General features: G+C 40.6%; 1 protein-coding gene across 8 annotated transcripts in view; it reads left to right on the top strand.

Annotated features, from left to right (window-relative positions):
- Positions 1 to 24,206, top strand: part of Kap3 (kinesin associated protein 3) — a 209,249-nt gene that overhangs the window by 165,348 nt on the left and 19,695 nt on the right. For all 8 annotated transcript variants that reach the window (XR_012411797.1, XR_012411796.1, XM_073977590.1 and 5 more), the window contains 5 exons: positions 15,435 to 15,609; positions 22,337 to 22,594; positions 22,663 to 22,799; positions 22,997 to 23,182; positions 23,492 to 24,199. Coding sequence is in view for 6 of the 8 variants with exons in the window: in XM_073977590.1 (XP_073833691.1) it covers positions 15,435 to 15,609; positions 22,337 to 22,594; positions 22,663 to 22,799; positions 22,997 to 23,182; positions 23,492 to 24,199 (1,464 nt within the window). In the remaining 2 variants the exon portion in view is untranslated. The remainder of the gene's footprint in view (positions 1 to 15,434; positions 15,610 to 22,336; positions 22,595 to 22,662; positions 22,800 to 22,996; positions 23,183 to 23,491; positions 24,200 to 24,206) is intronic.

Genomic DNA, 24,206 nt, shown 5'->3' with positions numbered 1-24,206 from the left:
AAATCTTCGGTCGTATCGACTATGTAATGGCTTCTCTGTCCTAGAACTTATCGTTTTTCAAATGCAAATGTGTTTTTGTACATTAACGCGGATACTTGGCCACAGAAATGTATTTTCTTCACGACAAACCCTTTTTTTGCGCTGCCTTTGAAGTTATGAGTTTTGGCTTTGAACGCTAACACGCCGTGACAACATTTTTTGATATGTTTTCAAGGACGTGGGTTCAAATCCCAGCCGGGCTCAGCCTGTTTTTTATTTTTTGAAATTTTGCCTGTAAGGGTGAAGATCATTTTTTTTATTTTTTTTTTAATGATTTTTTATTAATTTTCTCGTTTAGAGTTAAGCTTGATGATCGGAAATTATTTGCAAGTGAAAAAAGGAAAGCCAAGGACTCCAACCCACATAGTCACCAAATTACGTTTTTAAATTTTTGAGTCGATCTTCGAAATTGATTTTAGTTTGAGAGAAATATTATTATTTGGTTAGACCAATGTCAGTCAATTATTTAAATTATAGTCGTGCTAACATCCGCATCCATCAAACACAAACTTCGGAGCGATGCAGTAGATGCCGGCAGTGGGTGTATCTCAGGGATTGATCTGCACTTGAAAGACTGAAACCCCTCCGCAGTCCTCACAACATTACTTACTTACTTAGCTGGCCCAATACAGAACATTTGTTCCATAGACCGAACTAAGAAAAGATCTCCAATTCTCTCTTTTTAGTGTTTCGCTTTCTGGAATACCGTGCCTTTTCATCTCTTCATCCACTTGTTTGTGCCATCTATTCTTTGGCCTGCCAATTCTGCGTGCACCGCCATGTGGCTCGAATTTATGCACCTTTTTAGCGGGTTCATCATCGCTCATTGTTGATCGCTCGTGGTTCATACGACGTCGATATTCACCGTCAACGCAGATTGGCCCGTAGATCTTTCGAAGAATTTTTCTCTCAAACACGTCAAGCACTGACTTATCTGCTTGCGCAAGTACCCAGGCTTCGGAACCATACATTAGCACGGGTAGTATCAGTGTTTTGTGAAGCGTTATTTTTGTTTTTTTAAACCGCTTTCCTAAAACCAAAGTAGCATCTGTTGGCCAATACAATTCTTCCTTTTTATTTCACAAATGATGTCGTTTGTTGTGTTTACAGCGGTGCCGAGGTATACGAAGTCTTTTACTACCTCAAAATTATAGGAACCAACTTCCACAGTCGGTCCAATCTCAATGGACGCATTGCGCGTCGACACCATCAACTTGGTCTTCTTGCCGTTTACCGCCAGACCCACTTTAGCAGATTCTCCTTCGACCTTCATAATGGTATCGGTTACTTCTTTTACTGATCGTCCCATGATGTCTATCATCAGCACAAACAAGTAACATGTGGCTATTGGTGTAGATTGTGCCACTTCTTTTGACGTTTGCCTCTCGTATAACCTTTTCCAGCAGGATGTTGAAGAGATCACACGAAAAGCTGTCTCCTTGCCTGAAACTTCTTTTGATACAAAACTCTTCGGAGAGGTTCTTTCCTATTTTAACTGAAGATCTTGTGTGAGTTTGAGTCATTTTACAAAGCCGAATGAGCTTTGCAGGAATACCAAAATCAGACATGGCTTGGAACACCTTTGAACGTATAGGGCTGTCAAATGCTGCTTTATAAACGACGAATAGATGGAAGGTGTCGATCTGCATTTCTTGGGTCTTTTCCAGGATTTATCTCAAGGTAAATACCTTTCATTGACCATAGGCTTTAGTCTCTCACACAATATGCCAGATACTATCTTATATGCAATAGGGAGCAGAGTTATGCCCCTGTAATTGGAGCACACAGTCTTATAACCCTTCTTGTGGACTGGACATAGTATGCTCACGTTCCAATCGTCGGGTACGCGTTCTTCCTGCCAGATGGAGCTAACTAGCTGATGCATACACCTTACCAGCGTGTCGCCTCTGGTTTTAAACAGCTCGGCTGGTAGGCCATCAGCTCCTGCTGCCTTATTATTCTTCAGCCGGTTTATTGCTGTCTTTACCTCATCTTGGCTGGGTGGTATACATTCAATACCATCTTCTGGGATTGGATCTGTGGTATCATCGTCGACTTCGCTACTATTGGATACCAACAGTTTGGAAAAATGCGCTTTCCATATCCTTAGCACACTATCTGTATCAGTTACCAGATTACCTTGCTGGTCTCTACAGAAGAATGTGCCAGTTCCAAAGCCATCAGTTTGATGTTTTACTCTTTGGAAGAATTTTCGGACTTCATTCTGTCTCCTGTACATCTCGATTTATTCACACTCGCGCTTTTCCATCTCTCTTTTTCCTGCGGAAAAGACGTTTTTCCTCTCTCCTATGTACCAAGAAAACGAGACAAAATCGATTAGTTGTCAATGAGAGTCGTACCCAAAATTTTCTGAGCAATATGTTTGCAGAACATTTCTAAGATGAAAAACCTCATTTTGTGCTACTTTTATAGCGGTTCTTAACATAAGGGACAAAAAGGACATTGAAGGAAGTGAGTTAGAAGGTCGAAATGCTCCACGAAAGTAATCCTCATTCGATATGACTGCTCCATAATGGCCTATGTCGCTACATTTTTTTAAAGTACCTTCTCCGCAACACTTTTGAACTTTAATCCACATTTTTGTCGGCAAGTTCAAATATCCAAAAAAGGGCCACAAAATTCTGAGAAGACCCTAAATAAATTCGATATGTCCGTAGATGAAAGTTTCAATTCACGTAGGCTTAGCATATATCTCTCTTGGCAAAGCCGACTGCTACTTTTTTACTTGTTTTTATACCCTCCACCATAGTATGGAGGGTATATTAAATTTGTCATTCCGTTTGTAATCATTTGCGACCCTATAAAGTATATATATTCTTGATCAGGATAAAATTCTAAGACGATCTAGACGTCTGTCCGTCTGTTGTAAACACTCTAGCGTCCGCAATAAATGAGATAGAGTGCTGAAATTTTGCACCCGAGGGTCTTTTTTCCATAGGCAGGTCAAGTTCGAAGATGGGCTATATCGGTCCACTCTTTGGTATAGCCCCCATATAACGGTACCTCCGAATTTGAGGTATTTTGACGTTCTTCGCCACATTTGCAGACCGAAATTGCTATAATTTGGTGCTTAGGGTTCCTAGTGATCAACAAACTTATATCTCAAAGGATATGGGTATAGGTCCATGTTTTGGTATAGTCCCCATATAACGGTACCTCCCGATATTCGGCATTTTGAGAATTTAAGCCACAATTTTTAACCGAACTATCTGCAATTTGACATTTGAGGTTCTCAGTGGTCATGAAACATCTCCACCAGACATCGTCAACATAGGTACATGTTTTGGTATGGCGCCCTTATAACCGTTCCTCCCGATTTTCGGTATTTTGAGCATTTTAGTTACAATTTTTAACCGTACTAGCTGTAATTTGACATTTGAGGTTCTCAGTGGTCATGAAACATCTTCACGAAACATCGTCAACATAGGTCCATGTTTTGGTATAGCCCCCATATATCGGTACCTCCCGATTTTCGGTATTTTGAGAATTTTAGCTACAAATTTTTACCGAACTAGCTGTAATTTGCCATTTGAGGTTCTCCGTGGTCGTGAAACATCTCTACCAAACATCGTCGACATAGGCCCATGTTTTAGTATAGCCCCCATATAACGGTACCTCCCGATTTTCGGTATTTTGAGAATTTTAGCTACAGTTTTTAACCGAAATAGCTGTAATTTGACTTTTGAAGTTCTCAGTGGTCATAAAACATCTCCAATGAAACGTCGTCAACATAGGTCCATGTTTTGGTATAGCCCCCATATAACGGTACCTCCCGATTTTCGGAAATTTTCAGTGGTCACGAAATTTCTTCACTAAAATTCGTCAACATGGCTCCATTTTTGAGGGTCTACATTGTTTTGCTGAAAGTACCCTCAATTTGACTCTTGAAGTTCCCTGCAGCTATAAAACTTTTCCGCCAAAAAATTTAAAGATAGGTTGACTCTTTGATATAGCCCCGTATGTGGTACCTTTCACCTAGCTGAACACATTTTTTTAGATTGGATTAGATAACACTGTGCAACAAAATGGAGGTGAAAGTCTGGGGCACGGAAAATTCCTCTTGGGGAAGAAAGGCCTTGGTGAGTATGATGGCTTACAGGGTCTCTTGCAAAAACTTCATCACGCCATAACGCGGAAGTTCGACTCACCGCGCATCTGTCCTTCGGGGTTTTTGATATACATACACCAAGGGCTTTCATCTCCAAAAGGAATTATCTCTGCCCCAACATTTGTGTTCCCAGTGTAATTTAGGCAATAGTGGGAGGCAGTAGGATTCTATCCATTGTCGAAGAGTTGTTACACCTAAAATTGTGAAAGGACCCTAATTATTCCATTTTAATTAAGATTATTTTATGGTGGAGGGTATAAAAAGTTCGGCCCGGCCGAACTTAACGACTTTTTACTTGTTTAAGGTTTTGGTATTTCCTTTTAGTGGAGATTTAATGGGATGATTGACTTCGTTTTCATCAGTTTCAATGTCAAGCATTCTTCAGTCTCGACTCCTTCATGTTATGGAAAAACTTATTCCATCACAGTTCATATATGTAGATTGACACAATAGACCTCCCAACCGTATCCTCTTTGACATATTCTTTGCACACCGGAGTGTAAATGAATGAATTATGCGACCGACAACTCATTCAAGTTGTAAGTCGGTTGTCAGTTGCCACTGTGTGTTTTGTGTGCGTTTGTGTAATTGCCAGTGTTGTTTTTGGTGTTATATCCGTATTAAGACTTTAAGTTGTTTGTTTGTTCTGTTTCCTTATTATTGCTATGATACTTTTGTTGTTGCTGTTGTTGTAATTCTTTTGTATTATTATTTATGCAAATGGTGTAAAAATAGACGTAATGCCATATTGACGACATTTTTGTTCACTTTTTTATGTCATTTTGTTTACTTCAAAACTCTAGGCTTGAAGTTCAAGTCATCATGACAAGCGGTAAATGGGGGAGAGACGCCTTGGGCCTTTTTTGTCTCTTCTTTTTACAAAAAGTCATTGACATTTTAGCCGATTACCATATTTGTGTTTAATAGTATTTTCTTGTTGCTGTTGTTGTTGCTATTTTTGTTGTCGTCGTTGACTTATCTATATTAGTATCGCCTTTATTGGTATTTTCCTTATTGTTGTCGTTGCTGAGTGCTGAGCTGTTTTGGTGCCATTGCCAACCAACCAACCTAGCAGCCCAGCCAGCCAGCCAACCAGTCAGTCAGTCGGTCGTTATAGAAACTTAACAACAAAGTTTAAGGGATAATTTCCAAAGTCCATTAGGCTTATTGGCTGAGGCAATATGTACAATTTTCAACAATACTCTTGGAAAAATCAACTGAAGTTGAATGAAAATTTTCCACATGATGAACATTGGAAAAGTTCTTATTTTTTTCTGTTTTCTTTCATAAAAGCATTTTACAATTCTTCAGCAACATAAATAAGACAATGAAAGAATGCTGCCTTGACGAGGAAAAGTGATTATGATGCAAAGCAACATAACATTGTAATTAATTGCATTAGATATTTTCTTTGAGGCAAGAAGACGTTTGAAGAGCATTTCTACACATGATAAAATAGCCTAATGAAAATGTGGAAGTAAATGAGAACATGTTGAATAATTTTCACAAAATATACGATGTTGGAAGATGATGTATGCTTAAAGGACAAAATGCGTTGACAAAAATATATGTTGTCAATTGAAGTTTAAATTTCGAACAGGTAGTACTGGTATTGACAAGAGGAAAGTTTCGAAGATACTCTATACAAAAATGGGCCAATGTTCACAATTTTTGATATAGAAGTACTGCCGTTTTATAAGGACGTACAAAACCGTTGACCTATGTTGACAATTTTTGTTGGAGAAGTTTTGTGACATCTGGAAAACTCAAATGGCAAATTACAGTTAAATCGGTAAACAAATACAGCTAAAATACTGAAATTACTTAAAATCGGGAGATTATATGGGTGCAATAACGAAACATGGGCCAATTTTTAGTGGAGAAGTTTCGTGACTGCACGGAATCTCAAATGTCAAATTCAGTCAGCAATTTTAGCTAAAACTCTCAAAATACTTCAAATCGGGAGGTACCATTATATGGGGATACTCCAAGACATGGACCAATGTCGTCACTTTTTGGTGGAGAAGGGTCGTGACTGGATGGAATCTCAAAGTTCAAGTTACGGGTAGTTCAGTCAAAAACTGTAGCCAAACCTCTCAAAATACCGAAAATCGGGAGATACAGTAACGTAGGGACTATACCCAAACATGTTGACAGTTTTTGGTGGAGAAGTGTTTTGAACCCTATGAACCTTAAATATTACATTAAACCTAGTTCGATTAAAAATTGTAGCTATATCCCGAAAGTCGGAAGGTATTATTATATGGAGGCTATACCTAAATATGGACTATGTTGAAAATTTTCTGTGGAGAAATATTGTGACCCCTAAGAACCTAAAATATCAAATTCCAGCTAGTTCGGTTAACAATTGTAGCTTAAATTCTCAAAATAACGAAAATCGGAAGGTACCCTTATATAGGGGCTGTACCTAAACATGCTAGCAGTTTTTGGCGGAGAAGTGTTTTGAACCCCATTAACCTTAAATGTCACATTAGAGCTGGTTCGATTTAAAATTGTAGCTAAAATCCTCAATAAACCGAAAATCTGAGGTACTATTATTTGAGGGTTATACCTAAATACGGACCTATGTTGACAATTTTCTGTGGTGAAATGTTGTGACCCCTACGAACATAAAATGTAAAATTACAGCTAGTTCGGTTTAAAATTTTAGCTAAAATCCTCAAAATACCGAAAATCGGGAGGTGTCGTTATATGGAGTCTATACCAAAATATGGGCCTATGTTGACGGTGTTTAGTGGACAACTTTTGTGACCACAGAAAACCTCAAATGTTAAATTACAGCTAATTAGGTTAAAAATTGTATCAAAAATTCCTAAAATACCGAAAATCGGGAGGTACCATTATATGGGGGCTATACGAAAACATGGACCTAACGTTTTTCTGCGGAGAAGTTTTGTGACCACTGAGAACCGCAAATGTAAAATTACAGCTAGTTTGGTTTACAATTATAGCTAAAATTCTCAAAATACCGAATCTCGGGAGGTACCGTTATATGGGGGCTATACCAAAACATAGACCTATGTTGACGATTTTTGGTTGAGAAGTTTCGTGACCACTGAGAACCTCAAATGTCAAATTACTGCTGGTTCGGTAAAATTGTAACTGAACCTCTAAAAATACCGAAAATCGGGAGGTACAATTATATGAGAGCTATACCAAAACATGGACCTATGTTGACGATTTTTAGTGAAGAAGTTTCGTGACCACTGAGAACCTCAAATGTCAAATTACAGCTAATTCGGCTAAAAATTTTACCATTTTATGAGGGCTATACCAAAACATGGACCTATGTTGACGTTTTTCTGCGGAGAAGTTTTGTGGCCACTGAGAATCTCAAATGTAAAATTACAGCTAGTTCGGTTCACAATTATAGCTAAAATTCTCAAAATACCGAAACTCGGAAGGTACTGTTATATGGGGGCTATACCAAAACATGGACCTATGTTGACAATTTTTGGTTGAGCAGCTTCGTGACCACTGAGAACCTCAAATGTCAAATTACAGCTAGTTCGGTTAAAAATTGTAGCTAAAATACTCAAAATACCAAAAATCGGTAGGTACCTCTGTATGGGTGCTATACCAAAATATGGGCCTATGTTGACGGTATTTAGTGGACGACTTTTGTGACCACAGAAAACCTCAAATGTTAAATTACAGCTAATTAGGTTAAAAATTGTATCAAAAATTCCTAAAATACCGAAAAACGAGACGTAACATTTTATGGGGGCTACACCAAAACATGGACCTACGTCCACGTTTTTCTGCGGAGAATTTTTGTGACCACTGAGAACTCAAATGTAAAATTACAGCTAGTTCGGTTCACAATTATAACTAAAATTCTCAAAATACCAAAAATCGGGAGGTACCGTTCCATGGGGGCTATACCAACACATGGACCTATGTTGACGATTTTTGGTTGAGCAGTTTCCTGACCACTGAGAGCCCATCTTCGAACTTGACATATCTATGGCAAAAAGATACTCGGGTGCAAATCTAGCACTCTAGCTCATTTTTTACGGATTACAAGAGACGGACATGGCTAGATCGACTCAGAGTTTTGAAGTGACTCATCATGGAACTCAATATATCAGAAGGACTGCACCAGAAGGCCCTAAAGTCAACTTATGCAAACATTTTGACTTTTATCGGGGGAGTAAAGAACGTGTTATCCGACTTAGCCCCCCTTGGAACTTGCTTTCAGTTAGAGAGAAATACTACGATGTACAATGATTAGACCAAAGCCTGAGCTTGCCGAGAAAAATTATACAAAACTACAAGGAGAGCTTTCAATAAAAATGTCAAAATGGTCGCCTGACTGCCCTTAAACTGAATTTTGTGAGACCATTAGATTGTGATTAGAATTTGATATAAGTTTGGAGAACTTCACGATGTGGAAAATTTCAACCACATCGGATGCTCAATTCGTAAGCTATAATGCTATCAGTCATTTAAGGTGATGCCTAGACCTTTTGAGGCCTCATCTCCGGAATAATTAACTTGTCCCCGCAAAATAATTGTACCACCATAATAAAGGTATCCGAAGGAGTGGACAGATATAATCCATATTCGTTCGGGCATGTGTTGGGTATCGTGGCATCAATTCGGGCCCAATACTAATTGAGGCGGCTGCATCGTCAGGATCTTAACTGGGCTAAAACCACTTGATAACAGGCGTTCTTCTGCTGCGATGGATGGGGGCGATCCCCAAGTACGACATTCACTGCCTGCACGACTGCGTCAATGTGTGTGCTATCCGAACCTACCTGATAGGCTCGTTGTTCTAGAGCATAGATGAACAAGATACATTCTAGAGCATTGGTGATCACTTACTTACGGCAGCGTAAAAACAAACCACACATATTCTCTCTTTATTTCTCATTTTCCATTGCTTGGTAATGGGGAGAGTGTCTTACCACTACTAATACACGAACTGTTCTGAGCACCCCTGTTCTAGAGGTTCTCGTTTATACCTTTGGACCTCTCTCTCTAGATCATGAAGATCTCTGCTGACGTGCCTGAGTGGGGGAAGCCTATCCATTAAATCGTGACAGGGATGCTTATGGCGATAACACCCAAGTAGGTAATGCATGAACAACATCCTTTTGTACTGATGCAGTGGTAAAATCTTTGTCTCCTCATGAAGATGGTATCATGGTATCATGAGGAGGCACCCTGTTGTCATCAGTGCGGCATTCTGGCAGGTTTGAATATTCTTCCACTGCGTAGCGCTAAAATTTGCAAACCACGCTGGTGACGGATAGCTTACCACAGAGCGACTTATTGCTTTGTAAGAGATTTCTTTGTCAGCACCCCAAGTGCTGCCAGCCAGCGACCTATTCATACTTCTGATCTTATCGCCACTGTAACGATTGGTTTTCCCCTTATGCACGAGAAAGCTCGCGGGGGCCAAGGTTCGTACAGAAATTTTTATTTATAGAGATAGAAAGAGAGGCAAGTGAGGTTTTGTTGATATTTCAAGTTCCTTTGAATAAGATAAAGGGATTCATAGGCTAAAGATTGTAATGGAAATGCATTTGTTAAGAAACTGATATCTATATATGGGTAGGAAGTCTGTCCGTAACAACCGTGGTATCTTCGCTCAGTTTGGGAGTGTGCCTCCAATATGTTCAGTTGGAGCTATATTTCAGTGTGGCAGTGGATTTAGCGGTGGATATTTCCATATTCCTCAGATGGAAGAACTGCACTAGGTCAGATATGTAGACATTTAACCAATCACATACTCCATCGACAATGGGACCCGACGCCAAGATCATACACTCATCCGCATACATTACGATATCAATGCCGTCCGGAGGGTGTGGAATGTCATAAAGATAGAGGTTAAACAGTTCCGAAGATATCACCCTCTGAATTTCACAAACGACTGGCGTCCGCACATATATGTAGGTAAGCTAGAGATTAGTCTTCTCTTTATCCTCGAACAGCTTGGCATGGTTGACGGTATCGAAAGCTTTCGATAGGTCAAGTGCCACCATAACTGCTCGGTCACATGGCCTGTTTTCAGTTCAGTCCTGTACTAATATTTGTGTGGATATGGCGTGTCATGCCCTTGTAGTACTATGCATTTTCTGGAATCCATGTTGATGTTGGGCAACTGGAAAACAGCTTCTCATCGTGGGAATGAGTAGTGCCTTTAGAATCTTTGCTAATGGCGACATGATGGCGATCCGTTTGTACGGTTCGCCTATGCTGGTATCCTTGCCAGGTTTCAGTATCGGGACCATTCTGACAACTTCCAGGCTTCTGGCACAATAAGGTTGGCTATCGATAAGTTGAGGACACTTGTTAAATACTCAACTTCTCCGGGTTAATCCACTTGCTTGAGCATTACCATTGATACTCCGTGTGACCCAACGCTTTGGACTATGTCTGCAACATCGCCCATCGTAAATTGAGGTGGTGCCTCCTCAGCTAGGCTCTGCTTATACGGCATAGCACACTCCTCTTTGCCCTACCACACTCGGACTGTTCTATAAACTGACAGTTAAGATAACACGCGCAACTCTTTGGGTCAGTTACTGCCACGCTTTTTAATAGAATCCTGTACATGCATTGCTTCAGGCGGTCTAACGACTTTTTCCGCGTATGTTCCCCTACTTCAAAAGTAGTTTCTCTAACCCTTGGGTCTTCAGGATTGCTACGACGGAACTCAGAACGCTCGTTTGCTAGTCCCGACACCTCTGCTAGGGAATTTGGTCTAATTTTGAGTATTCGGCCAGCATGTATGTAGCAAGTGGCTGCTGTAGTTCTGGTGTCCCTGAAAGGATCTGAGGGAATCGGCATCTCTCTGAAGCGGTGATTGGTAACTTATCTGAACCCATGCCAATCAGATTTCCCATGGTTCAGAAAAGTACTGCGTTTCGAGGTTATGAAGTCAGTCGGATGGTCTGTTTGCGGAAACGAGGAAGGTGATTTGATTAAAGGGAAATTCCTGGGTTGCCAGGATATGTCATTTATCAGACCTGGTGCCACAATGGTGATATCTGATGAGCTGTGACAATCTTCTTTTATCCTCGTAGGAACGTCTTCATTCACGTGGAGCTATCAATTTGCTCGTTGGCATGGTGGAACGATATGACTCATCCTCTAGGTGCAAAGTTTGGATCTACTGGGTTGATTTATTCACGAATTATCTTGTGCACCAACCAGCCATGTTCACACACGGAGGGACAGTGACGTGAACATTCGTATTTAGTTCTCATATTGTTCTTAATAGCTATGGCATTAAAATATTTTTGATTTTTAGCAACCGAAGATTTTGTCGGAATTTTTAACGCTTTTAATTAGGACGAAAAAGGGTCGTTTGCTCCTTATCCTCATAAAATGTGGTCTAAAAATGTCTTTTGATAAGACACCAACAGTGTTTAAGGCACGACCTATTGCAGTTATATTGCGAGCTTGCCTGCAGTGCTTCTGTTGTACTTTGTACTGCTACCGAAATCCTGATCATGCTGATAATCGACAACTGGATAGATATTTCTTACAAACTCAATGGCCTTTGCTACTGACGGCAAAAGTGAAATTTAAATGTACCATTAAATTAAATTTGCTCCTTTAAGAACATTCATCTTTAGGGCACGCCACACCCACACCTTCCAATATTTTGGTCTAATCTGTTGGTTTCCTTAGTTTAAGTAGTTTTCCTATCGAATTCAATATATAAATCAGAAGTCGGTGTTGAAATTTTGTCCAGGAAAATAAAATTATGAATTACTATGTATATACCGTCTACTGTCAAATCCAATTTATTAGATTCTGTTATAACTTACAATGTTCGACCGCAATTGTCTCGATCTATTCCGTGTTGGGACCGAGATAAGTCTGGACTTTGCCACCTCACCTTGAAACCTGTCGTGGTGGCTGTTGCTTGATAAATATCATCCCCTTATGTCCTTATATCTTGGCGTATGAGTAATTCTAACTCTATGTGTATGTATTAATCATTCGTTTGACCAGCAAAGAAATCTTTTGCTGTGATTGTTGCTTTCAAGGTCAGTGTTTTTGTTTCATATTTCTGACCAAAAAAAAACTAAAACCAAAAGTCTTAACCTTTAACTACAATTTACGACCATTCACATTATTAGCTCATTATTCACATTTGGTTGGTATGTCACAAATTGTTACAGTTCACTTAGCACTTTGTTGTCATGGCGTTACGGCTTTCAAAATCTTTTGGTGAGTGAGTGCAGCACCATCAGATTCTCAAAGGGCGTTTTGCAGTATTCAAAATATTTAAAACCAATTCTAATATCCAACAAAAGAACTTGTGTTTTAGAATGCGTGTTCTTGACTGGGTCAAGGCACATATTTGAACGTAAGTGAAAAATGGTTATGCTTTTCTATGGGTATTTGGCCATTCGGTGGTGTGAACTACATATGTGCCTGACTGCCTGCCTGGTCAAATACATGACTCTGTATAACAAACAATAAGTTATTGCCTCTATTTTTTAAAGCAGAAAAAAGTGTCACAAGAAAATCAATATGTATGTACAAATATTTATTTGCTTGCCAAGGGGAGGACAGACGGACTTCCACAGCGATTGATTGATTTCTCTCTAAAGGAGTTATAAATAAATTATTATCCTCGTCATACGTAAAAAGGAAGAAAAACAAATTATAGGCAATTTAATATTTGTTTAAGGGAACGCCTTTAGCTGTCATAAATGATTGAAACCTGTGGGCAATACCCTACAAAATAACTTAAAAAGCGGTTCGTTCGATAGATGGACACATAGGCAGGCCATCTATCGTTCGAGAAATGGGCTCAACAGGCCATCTATCGTTCGATAGATGGGCTCAATAGGCCATCTATCGTTCGATAGATGGGCTCAATAGGCCATCTATCGTTCGATAGATGGGCTCAATAGGCCATCTATCGCTCGATAGATGGGCTCAATAGGCCATCTATCGTTCGATAGATGGGCTCAACAGGCCATCTATCGTTCGATAGATGGTCTCACATACAGGCCATCTATTGTTCGATAGATGGTCTCACATACAGGCCATCTATCGTTCGATAGATGGTCTCACATACAGGCCATCTATCGTTCGATAGATGGTCTCACATACAGGCCATCTATCGTTCGATAGATGGTCTCACATACAGGCCATCTATCGTTCGATAGATGGTCTCACATACAGGCCATCTATCGTTCGATAGATGGGCTCAACAGGCCATCTATCGTTCGATAGATGGGCTCAACAGGCCATCTTTCGTTCGATAGATGGGCTCAACAGGCCATCTATCGTTCGATAGATGGGCTCAACAGGCCATCTATCGTTCGATAGATGGTCTCACATACAGGCCATCTATCGTTCGATAGATGGGCTCAACAGGCCATCTATCGTTCGATAGATGGGCTCAACAGGCCATCTTTCGTTCGATAGATGGGCTCAACAGGCCATCTATCGTTCGATAGATGGGCTCAACAGGCCATCTATCGTTCGATAGATGGGCTCAACAGGCCATCTATCGTTCGATAGATGGGCTCAACAGGCCATCTTTCGTTCGATAGATGGGCTCAACAGGCCATCTATCGTTCGATAGATGGGCTCAACAGGCCATCTTTCGTTCGATAGATGGGCTCAACAGGCCATCTATCGTTCGATAGATGGGCTCAACAGGCCATCTATCGTTCGATAGATGGGCTCAACAGGCCATCTATCGTTCGATAGATGGGCTCAACAGGCCATCTATCGTTCGATAGATGGGCTCAACAGGCCATCTATCGTTCGATAGATGGGCTCAACAGGCCATCTGTCGTTCGATAGATGGGCTCAACAGGCCATCTATCGTTCGATAGATGGGCTCAACAGGCCATCTATCGTTCGATAGATGGGCTCAACAGGCCATCTATCGTTCGATAGATGGGCTCAACAGGCCATCTATCGTTCGATAGATGGGCTCAACAGGCCATCTATCGTTCGATAGATGGGCTCAACAGGCCATCTATCGTTCGATAGATGGGCTCAACAGGCCATCTATCGTTCGATAGATGGGCTCAACAGGCCATCTATCGTTCGATAGATGGGCTCAACAGGCCATCTATCGTTCGATAGATGGGCTCAACAGGCCATCTATCGTTCGATAGATGGGCTCAACAGGCCATCTATCGTTCGATAGATGGGCTCAACAGGCCATCTATCGTTCGATAGATGGACTATAGTTCCATATACCCAGCAAAATGTTTGCCTCCAAAGATGCAGTTAAATTATATGTACAAGTAATCTGGAAGTACATCCAATTATGCATTTTCACTCATGATTTTTACAAGAGCGTGACTACTGAAAGATGCACTCCAAAGCACTGCATTTTAACTAACCCTTTGGCACTGCATTTTAACTGACCCTTGGCACTGCATTTTAACCGCAAATGGATGTGATTCTTTGGATTGCATCCAAAAGCGGTTAAAATGTGAGGAATGGAGTGCCTTTTTCATGACTCCGTTTGAACTGCATCAAAACATGCCGTGATAGAAGTAGTCTACATTGCACTGCTTCCAATTTATTTTGCTGGGTAGTTAATTTGGTAAACTCTTATCATCAGATATATGGGCTTACTGGTCATCTTTTGTCAGAATCTCTTTCTTCTTTTCAATGTGACTATGCCACAGTCACCACAATGTTCATTGACCAAACCCTTATGGAACAACTCATACAAATATAATTGTAATGAATGTATGACCGAGCGAGCTACCATTCATTATTTACATACAATATCTAGACATGGCTATGTATTGGTATGGAAATGACCAACGACAATACCACACATACCCACCATGAACCGCCACTCACTAAAAAAGGAACAATGTCAGTCTACCCCATGTGACTTTCCTTCCTACCACCGCCCAGTTCATAACGCATGTTTCAAATAATATTCTTAACATTGAAATTCCCATCACCGCTAATAGTTCACCGAGTTACGACGTGTTGTGTTGTGGCAGTAAATCAACTACTTCGCCAGTTGACCACCATTTAGTTGCGTTTTATACGTGTAGCGTGGCAGAGTATTGTAATTATTTACTCTAGTTTTTTTTTTTTCATTTTATTTATTACCATTGGACTTGACCTTTGAAAAAATATCTAAATACGAGGACAGCACTCAGACATACACACCTACCTGACTTTACTGCCAACACACAAATATGAATATTAAAATAGATATTTATTGATTTTTTCTTTAATTTTCTAATATTTTTATTGTTGTTCCTTTTTCTAATTACAGAATTGCCAGAAAATCATAAGACTACGTTCACTTAGTGCTAAAACAGATCCCGCCGTTTTAGCACGCGAAGTTGTGGATAAATGCGATTTAATCCATAAATCACAATTGGCCGATGTGGAGCAGATAATTTTCTATTTAAAAAATCGCAAAGACAATGCCGGAGTTGGTGGTGTGGGTGAGTATTCATGACAAAAGAGAAACTGATTTCAATTTATAAATAAGGATGGGCAGCAATAATAAAAAATAACGTATTTGGAATGAATTTGCATGTTTTATGAAGTTTATTGTGAAATATCGGAAAATATCCTTATTTGGGTGAAATCGTATGCAGATATTTATTGGATTTCGAAAATGATGGAATATTAAGATTTTCGTTTACATGACAAAACAAGATAAATCATTCATAAAATGCCAAATTTCCAAAACAACAATATTGAACACGTCCACAAGTAGTCATTCTTCATTTATATGTTCAAAAATTCTAAAGCAAACATAAATTTTGGGACCGCACATTAAACTGAAGTGGAAAACAGTTTCAGTTGAAACAACACACCATTAAACACGTGAATTAAATCGTGTGATAAACTACACCTGTACTCAATTAAAAAGCTCCTGAGAACTAATTTTGTCCTCAAGAAATTAAACACATGCTTATTTTTCACAAACACACACACGACGGATTCCTTCACGGCCAAATCATTGTGGTGGACCTAACCAATCCAATATCACTTTCACGTTGACGAGTTTTAAAGGCTTGGAATGTCCAAACTTCTTACAGGGAAGCCAGAAAACAGAAGGCCAAAATAACTGCTTTACAAACAGTGCGATGGAAAGCTTACGCTCTGTATTATGGCTGCTAAGAAAATAGACCTTAGTTTGATTGTGGGACTGAAGAATACAAGACCAATATTTCTGCCTTATAGGCAATGTGTTGCGACCGCGAAGACACAACACAATAACCAATTATCAGTGTCTCGACACCAACGAGACCCTTATTATTGTTGTGAAACCTTCCATGCCGTTCGGACTCGGCGATAAAAATAGCTCCCATATCATTGTCTAATACTCGTATTGATATGAGAGAAGTCTCCCGTGTGCCTACGGGGATGTGTATATATACATAAGTATATATAATATTTTGTGCAAATTTAGATCAAAATTTTTGCTAAAATGGCACATGCGCAGTTTATGGACTCATGTCGGATCGGCGTGAAATTTTGCATCGAGTTGTGCTCGCGACCCCTTTCACGACGGTACAAGCTCCACAACAACTGTAGCTTACAACGTTGTGATGGTTAAAACGTGTTAAGGAATGATCGCACCGGAAGTAGATGTGGGGGATTAGCTTTCCTATTGCACCAGTCTGTCCAATACAGACCTATCTCACTTGAGCCTGTCTCTAATGACCCGTACATGGAATGTATGGGGTTAGCAGTAAGGTTTGGAACTGTCGAGATAGAGTTGCTGAACGTATACATCTCGCCGAGAAATAGCTGTATCTCAGATTACGAGCCTGACATTAGCCCGCTTTTGGAAAGTCATAATCGTCTGGTCCTGGGGGACATTAATGCGCATCATGAGATGTGGCATTCGGCCCTCGGAAGCGACCAGAGGGGAACAGCGCTGACTGAGCAGATTGATAGCTCTACGTTTTGCATGGTGAATGAAGACGCCCCTACCAAAATTAGAGGAGAGTCTCACAGTTCGCCAGACATAACCATCGTGTACCTTGTCTGACAAATGACGTCACCTGGTAACCCGTAATTTCCCTTGGAGACCACCCGATTTCATCACCTCTGAACGTCGCACGTTCGTCAATCATAGGAAAGCTGATTGGCCGAGTTTCAGAGAGTTCACCAATAACTTAGCGGTGTTGACTTGATCGTACCCAGTGGTAGTGGTCGTTACGTTGATACTCGCCTGTAGTACTCGCACCCAACGACTAGGCTTGTTTGGCTTCTAGGTTTTGTAGTCATGTTCTCGGGTTGATGGTATTCGGCTTGGTGTAGTCATGTTGAAGCTACTCGGGCTGATGTCTTCGGATTGATGAAACTAGGCTTAGTGCAGTCGTGTGAAGCGACTCGGGCTGATGTCTTCGGGTTGATGATACTCGGCTTAGTGTAGTCGTGTTGAAGCGACTTGGGCTGATGTCTTCGGGGTGATGATACTCGGCTTGGTGTGGTCGAGTTGAAGCGACTCGGCTTGTTATATTCGGGTTGATGTGGTCGTGTTGAAGCAACTCGGCTTGTGGTATTCGGATTGATGACACTCGGCTTGGTGTAATCGGGTTGGTGTGATTGTGTTTATGACCCTCGGCTCGGGCTGATGATACTCGGCTAAGTGTCGTCGGCTTGGTGTGACGTGTTGATAATCCTCGGCTCGGGCTGATGATACTCGGCTAGGTGTCGTCGGCTTTGTGAACGAGTCGCGGAAACGAACAAATCGCGGAAGCGAACGAATCGCAGGAAGCTTCGTTTATGTTGGGTACCACACGACTGCGGACACTGCCACACATCAACTTCGTGTATCTTCGGTTAACACCAGCACTTCACCTTCTGGTGTCGAAAACCGAAATACTTATGTGGGTAGCAAAAGGAAGCGAATGAGAATTATATTCACGCACTGTGGAAATGATTCTCATTTATATGCACCGAAGTAAAATAATTCCATTACATCGAGTGTTATGACTGAGGGTATTTTATGAAGATTGCAGAGTATGTATTGACCAATGGTAAATTCATAGATAGCGGGACTCGTATAAATATGCACATTAAGGTGGGGCATATAATGAGGTGGGTTAACCACAAAATAAAATATTTTTAAGGAAAAGAAATAAATGTAATGGTCACGTTACACGCTTCACAGAACTGCCCAATCCTTCTGATGTTCGGGTAGCGGAAAGGAAGTTCCGAGACATCATCACTGCTGCAGCCGTTCGGCATATCTCTGCTGGTCGAATACCGTCGAATAAGTAAGACCAAACTTCCCAGCAGTGGCGACGGGATTAGCAAATGAGCGTGATGAGCTTCGTCGAGCCAACCCCAATGACCCCAGAGTCAGGGAGCTGACACTGGAAGTTAACAGGCTGGTCAACGGACATAAGCGGAACAAGTGGTTAAATCATCTGAAGAGTTGCAACGTTGGTATGAAGTGAACGGTATAAGTGAATTGTGGGCAACGGTTAAGTCACTCTCGAACCCTGGAAGGATGGAAGATAGGACCTCAGTCACGTTTGGCGACGTTACGTTGACTGACCCGAAGAGGTGCGCAAGTTATTTCAATCGACAGTTTGTCGAGCACCCCGAGAGTGACAGGGCGAAGAGAAGAGTATTACGTCGCATCAGATCTCTTCCTGCCGAGAATGAAGCAGCAATGGATGATGTTGCGAATACCATCAGGAACGCTAAATCATCCAAAGCGTTGGGCCCTGATGGAATCTCTATGGTAATGCTGAAGCACGTGTTATTTTAACGGGCAATTTATAGAGCTGCTCGTGAGTCTGTGGGTGAAGAGGTGGTACCATCATAATTTGACATGAGCGATGTTACAGATGTCATCCGAAGCTCGAAATCATCCGAAGATTTAAACTCACCCGGCAATGGTACTGCTTAAGCAACTGGAAGGACAGGGAGTTGAGTAGTTTACAAGTGTCTTCAATATATCGTTAGCACCCATATTGTACCAGAAGTCTGGAAAGTTGGCAGGGTGGTCCCTCTACTAAAGCCAGGCAAGCATGCCAACATAGGCGTACAGGCCTGTCCCCAGTAGCGAATATTCTAGAAGACCTACTCCTACCTATGGCGAGAAGCTGTATCCCAGTTGCACAACATCTGCATGGATTTCGGACAAAAATCGGCAAAAGTAAAACTAAAAATTATGAATAAAAAATTCAAATAAAAGTTGACAACACTTTTGCTATCGGTAGAACTTTACGACTACTTTTTATTCGTCGCTAACTTACCGACAAACATCGTTAATTACCGAAATTATAAGCATTTTAATTTTACCGATTTTTGTCGGTAACTCAAACAGAAGTTTCCCTCAGCCGCCATTTCTGGAATTCAGAAATAAGAAGTCCAAACGCCGAAGAGTGAAACAGGGAGTTCCCCAAGGTGACGTGATATGTACAGAAATGTTCATCCTCCAGACGGGAGGCGGCGTGATGTCTCCTGAACTGTTCATCCTCTAACTTTCTGAAATATCACACCCTCCAGACGGTATAGATATCGTAATGTATGCGGGTGATTGTACAATTTTGGCGTTAAGTCATATCTGACTTTGTGCAGTTCTTCCATCCGTTGACTATCTTCACGGCTAAAATGTGGCTTCGTCTGAACATATTGCTCTATGGTATCCTAATTCTGACCACTAATTACCCCATGATATTGGGTGTAACGTTCGACATTATATTTAAGTCGTCCGATGTAGTAACAAGGATAAGGAACTCCTTGTTTACCCTTTATAATGCAATAGGAAGTTCAGTGGTAAAGTATGCCGTGACAATGTGGCATACCACACTACAGAGGGCGCATGTCACGATCGTGACACTAGACAACAACTATGCACTTTAACGGCGACCAAGTACTAATCACTTTTGTCGTTTTTGTTTGTTATGACAGCGCCCATCTGTAAAGTGGTATGCAAATGTTAGCGCTACGGAGTGAAAAGGCATTCAAACCTGCCAGAATGCCGCCCCGAAGACTGCCTAATGACATCAGGGGACCATCTTAACGAGGAGATGAAGATTTGTGTTTAACGAAAAGGCTAATAAGAACCATGTGTTCATCTCTGATCTAGAGATAAAGGTCTAAAGGTACAAACGATAACCTCTAGATCAACAAGCCCAGCCGCCACGGCATATACTAGTGTTTTAGCCCAATAAGGTTCTGGACGATGCAGCCTCCTTAATTCGTATTGTTTCCATTTCTTGATTTTGTATGGTTCAGGTTACAGAATGTTTGAATTTCTACATAAATAAACCAGTACCAGATAACTGGCAGATAAACGAACGAACATATTTGCTTTGCTATAATAACAACATGAAATATAACTTACGAATGGAATATCCGTTTGGGCCAAAACTTTACACATTGTGCAATTTCTTCCAAACGTACATCAAGTTCCAGGGAGGTCAAGTTCACGTTCAAAGTTCAAAATGTCAATTATATGGATTTTGCAGATGATTCTCTAGGGCGAGGATTGGTTTGAAATGCTCAAAGGGTTTCCGTGCGAAAGTCCAAGTTTCTTGACAATGTCCCAAAATCTCTAAAAAGTCCTACTGTGACCAACAAAATTGGCTGGTTGACTGAGGCTCCTCCACAAAAGTTCAACACTTTTGCGCTTTAATCGAGTTTATTAACATTTTTCGGATCGTATTGAAATTTTAATAAGGGGTTGTCGTTGTAATGGCAACTATAATATAATTGTTCCACAATCATCCCAGAAGGGACAAGGAAGACTTCTCTCATATCAATAAGTGCACCCCGATTCATATTAGCTGAATGATATGGGCGCTACTTTTTATAGACTAGCTCGAATGGCTTGTCTTTCCACACCACTTTGTAGAGATGTTTTTCATGACTAAAGTACTCAGAAAATGTAAGCCAACATTAGCCTGAGGGGATTTGCCACCGCTGAAAATTTAGATGTTCTGGTCGGAGTTGAACCGCAGACGTTCTGGGTGCAAGGCGGTCATGCATACCACTGCACCACGATGGCTCCTCTTTCGGATCATGATTACAAAGTTATAGTCTTGTTTGGTAGTGGAAGACATTACATGCAAAGATTTGGGCACCGAAATGTCCTCATATATAAGGTCGCTCATTAATCTGACTCTGGGTCTATCTCCAGTTCTAGGAATGTTGCTGCTTCGATGGGCTGTAACCACAAAATTACTGGAGTTAGTTGAGTAGGTTTGGCAGGGCATTGCCACAGGCTGGGTACATGTTTTGCACGGTGTCATCGATCCTAGCCCTATAGTAATTGAGACAATATAATAATACATTGGTTTGTCGTGCTATCTGTCGCACTTCATCTGCGATAAATGGAGGATATTCTCCGAGGACCGTATTCACACGATAGTTGTTTGTGGCATCCGCGGCTTGTTGATCTAGGGCTCTATCTTGTACTACGTTGTACCTCTCTGTCTAGATCATCAGGATACCTTATGACATGCCTGGGTGTGTGGGTCCTATCCACCACATGGTGATTAGGATGGCTCTCACGGTAACACCCAGGAAATACTGCAATGAAAGCATGCCGTTGTATTGCTGCAAAGAAAGAATCTCCATGTAGATGGTCCACTGAAGACATGAGGAGACACCCTGTTGCAGTTCTCAGTGCGGAATTCTGACAGGTTTGAATATTTTTCCATTACCACAGACCAATCTATAGCGTTATATGTATGTCGCCAACACGATTTCCCAAGTCCTGCCGACTAGGAACTTGAAGACATCGTTCCTTCATCTCAGCTTGTCGCAGATAGTTGTGGCATGCGCAGACGTCATTAACATGCTGTCGCATGTGACCTCTAGAGTTTTGGGGTAGTTTGTGGTCGGAATTCTGCTACCATCAAGCATGACATTCAACTCAGTGTTCACCTCTGCAGTCCATGTGGTGAACAGAGTGACCGCAGATTTAGTGCGGATATTTGCATATTCCTCGCGTAGAAAAAGGTGACAAAGTCAGTCAAATAATGACATCACAGAAAGATATTTGTGAATACATTCTCTGAGACTACACCCGATTACTTAGATCAGATAGATCAAAATACGAAACCACCTTTCACATTTGACCCGAAGTAGCTACAGCCTAAGGATAGGCTCGGCAATATTATCACTTTTTGATTTCCAATAATCAATTCAATAATCGATGTATTTAATTTTCTCTTCCTTTTTTTCTAGATACTCATGATACAAATAAGGGACCACGTTCGGCAATAGCATCACATCGGACCACAGTTAGACCCCATACAACAATGAGCACCAGTATGTCCTCCTCAACACATTCAAAATCATCCGATTCATCGGATGTTTCAATAAATCACATAGACGAATATGTCGAACTATTATACGAAGATTTAAGTGAACGTATACGAGGATCGGCAATGATACTACAGGTGGCTAGAAATCCCGACAATTTGGAAGAATTGGAAAAGAATGGTGAGTGTAATATAGCATTTTAGATTTTGATTTATTAATTTGTTAATTTCCTTCTCGTTTTTTCGCAGAGGCTTGCCTGAGTGCTTTGTCGCGAGTCTTGCGTGAGGACTGGCGCAAAAGTTTAGATTTATCAACAAATATTATTTATATATTCTTTTGCTTCTCAACATATACGAAATTTCATCCTGTTATTGTCCAATATAAGGTAAGGTGTCCAATGGATACTAATGGCTCAGTCGATTCAAATCGTTACTACCAAACTTCTAGAACTATGTGATTAAATTTATTTTCAACCAAACAAAATTGTTCTACAATATCAGGATTTTGGGTTCCAAAGAATTTGGTTTCGAATCGGCATTCATATTTTTTTACTGTTCTAACTTTTTATCTTTTTAATTTCAGATCGGTTCATTATGCATGGATGTAATGGATTATGAATTGCGTCGTTACGAAAGTATGCGTAACGAATTGGATATACGTAAAAATCCCGGAGGTTCGGCGCCTTTGTCTGCCAAAGCCAGTAAAGAGAAACTGAATACCAGTACAGATGATTTTCTCGATCTCATGAATGAAGAAAAACCAAAAGAGGTAAAAACATACATAAATGGCGCCCAACAAGGGGACCAAACACTTTTCGCTTATCTTTCCTTTACCAAACGCGTGCAGAAAATTCTGAAAAATATAAAAAAAATAAATATTTCGTTCGCGTAGTTGAAATTTGCACCTGTCCATGACATAAAGACTTAAATCCCCTGATTTATTATTAAAAAATATTAAAATATTAAAAATATTAAAAAATCTTCGATTTAAGAGATTTTTTTCTGCTAAGGGTCGATTAAGGAAATTTGTTCCACACCTTTTAAACCAATTTTAAATTTCCTATTTCTTCCTTTGCAGATGGAACCACCACGACGCCGTATACCCGAACTAAAACAACGACCCAAATCGGGTAATTGGTCCAGTTTCCACAGCAGCATGTCTTCATCGTTGATAAAAAGTCAAATTTTGAATAGCAGTTATCATGAGGCTCTATCCGCTGGGGCCCAAACCCCCGACTCAGGTATTTCCACCAACGGCGACATGAAGGCGTCCAGTAATGAGGCTCTTGATCGCAATGATCCCAAGGCAAAGAAGGAAGAAATTGAACGACTCAATAAGCAACTAAAATTATTTGCAAAAAAGCAGGAACAGTTACTACGAGTAGCTTTCTATTTGTTACTCAACATGGCTGAAAATGTTAAGCTCGAAGAGAAAATGCGACGCAAAAACATTGTCAAGATGTTGGTGAAAGCCTTGGACCGGCAAAATATTGATCTCCTGATGTTGGTCACCACATTCCTCAAGAAGTTATCCATTGTGGGCGATAACAAAGATGATATGAGCGAATTAAATATTGTGTCAAAATTACCTCGACTCTTCCAAAGTGGTCATACAGATTTGGTGCAGGTTACTCTAAAATTGGTGTTCAATTTATCTTTTGACGGGCAGCTGAGAAGGAAAATGATTGTGGCCGGTTATTTGCCCATGTTGGTGATGTTTATCAATGATGAGAAGCATCACAGTATTGCTGTGAAGATTCTCTATCACATGAGTTTGGATGATAAGGTAAGGA

This window comes from Musca autumnalis, unplaced genomic scaffold (assembly GCF_047663935.1).
Source record: "Musca autumnalis isolate F117 unplaced genomic scaffold, ASM4766393v1 scaffold_3, whole genome shotgun sequence".
NCBI classification, from domain to species: domain Eukaryota; kingdom Metazoa; phylum Arthropoda; class Insecta; order Diptera; family Muscidae; genus Musca; species Musca autumnalis.
The sequence above is the reverse complement of the archived record's forward strand: the minus strand, read 5'-3'. Positions and strand labels throughout refer to the sequence as shown.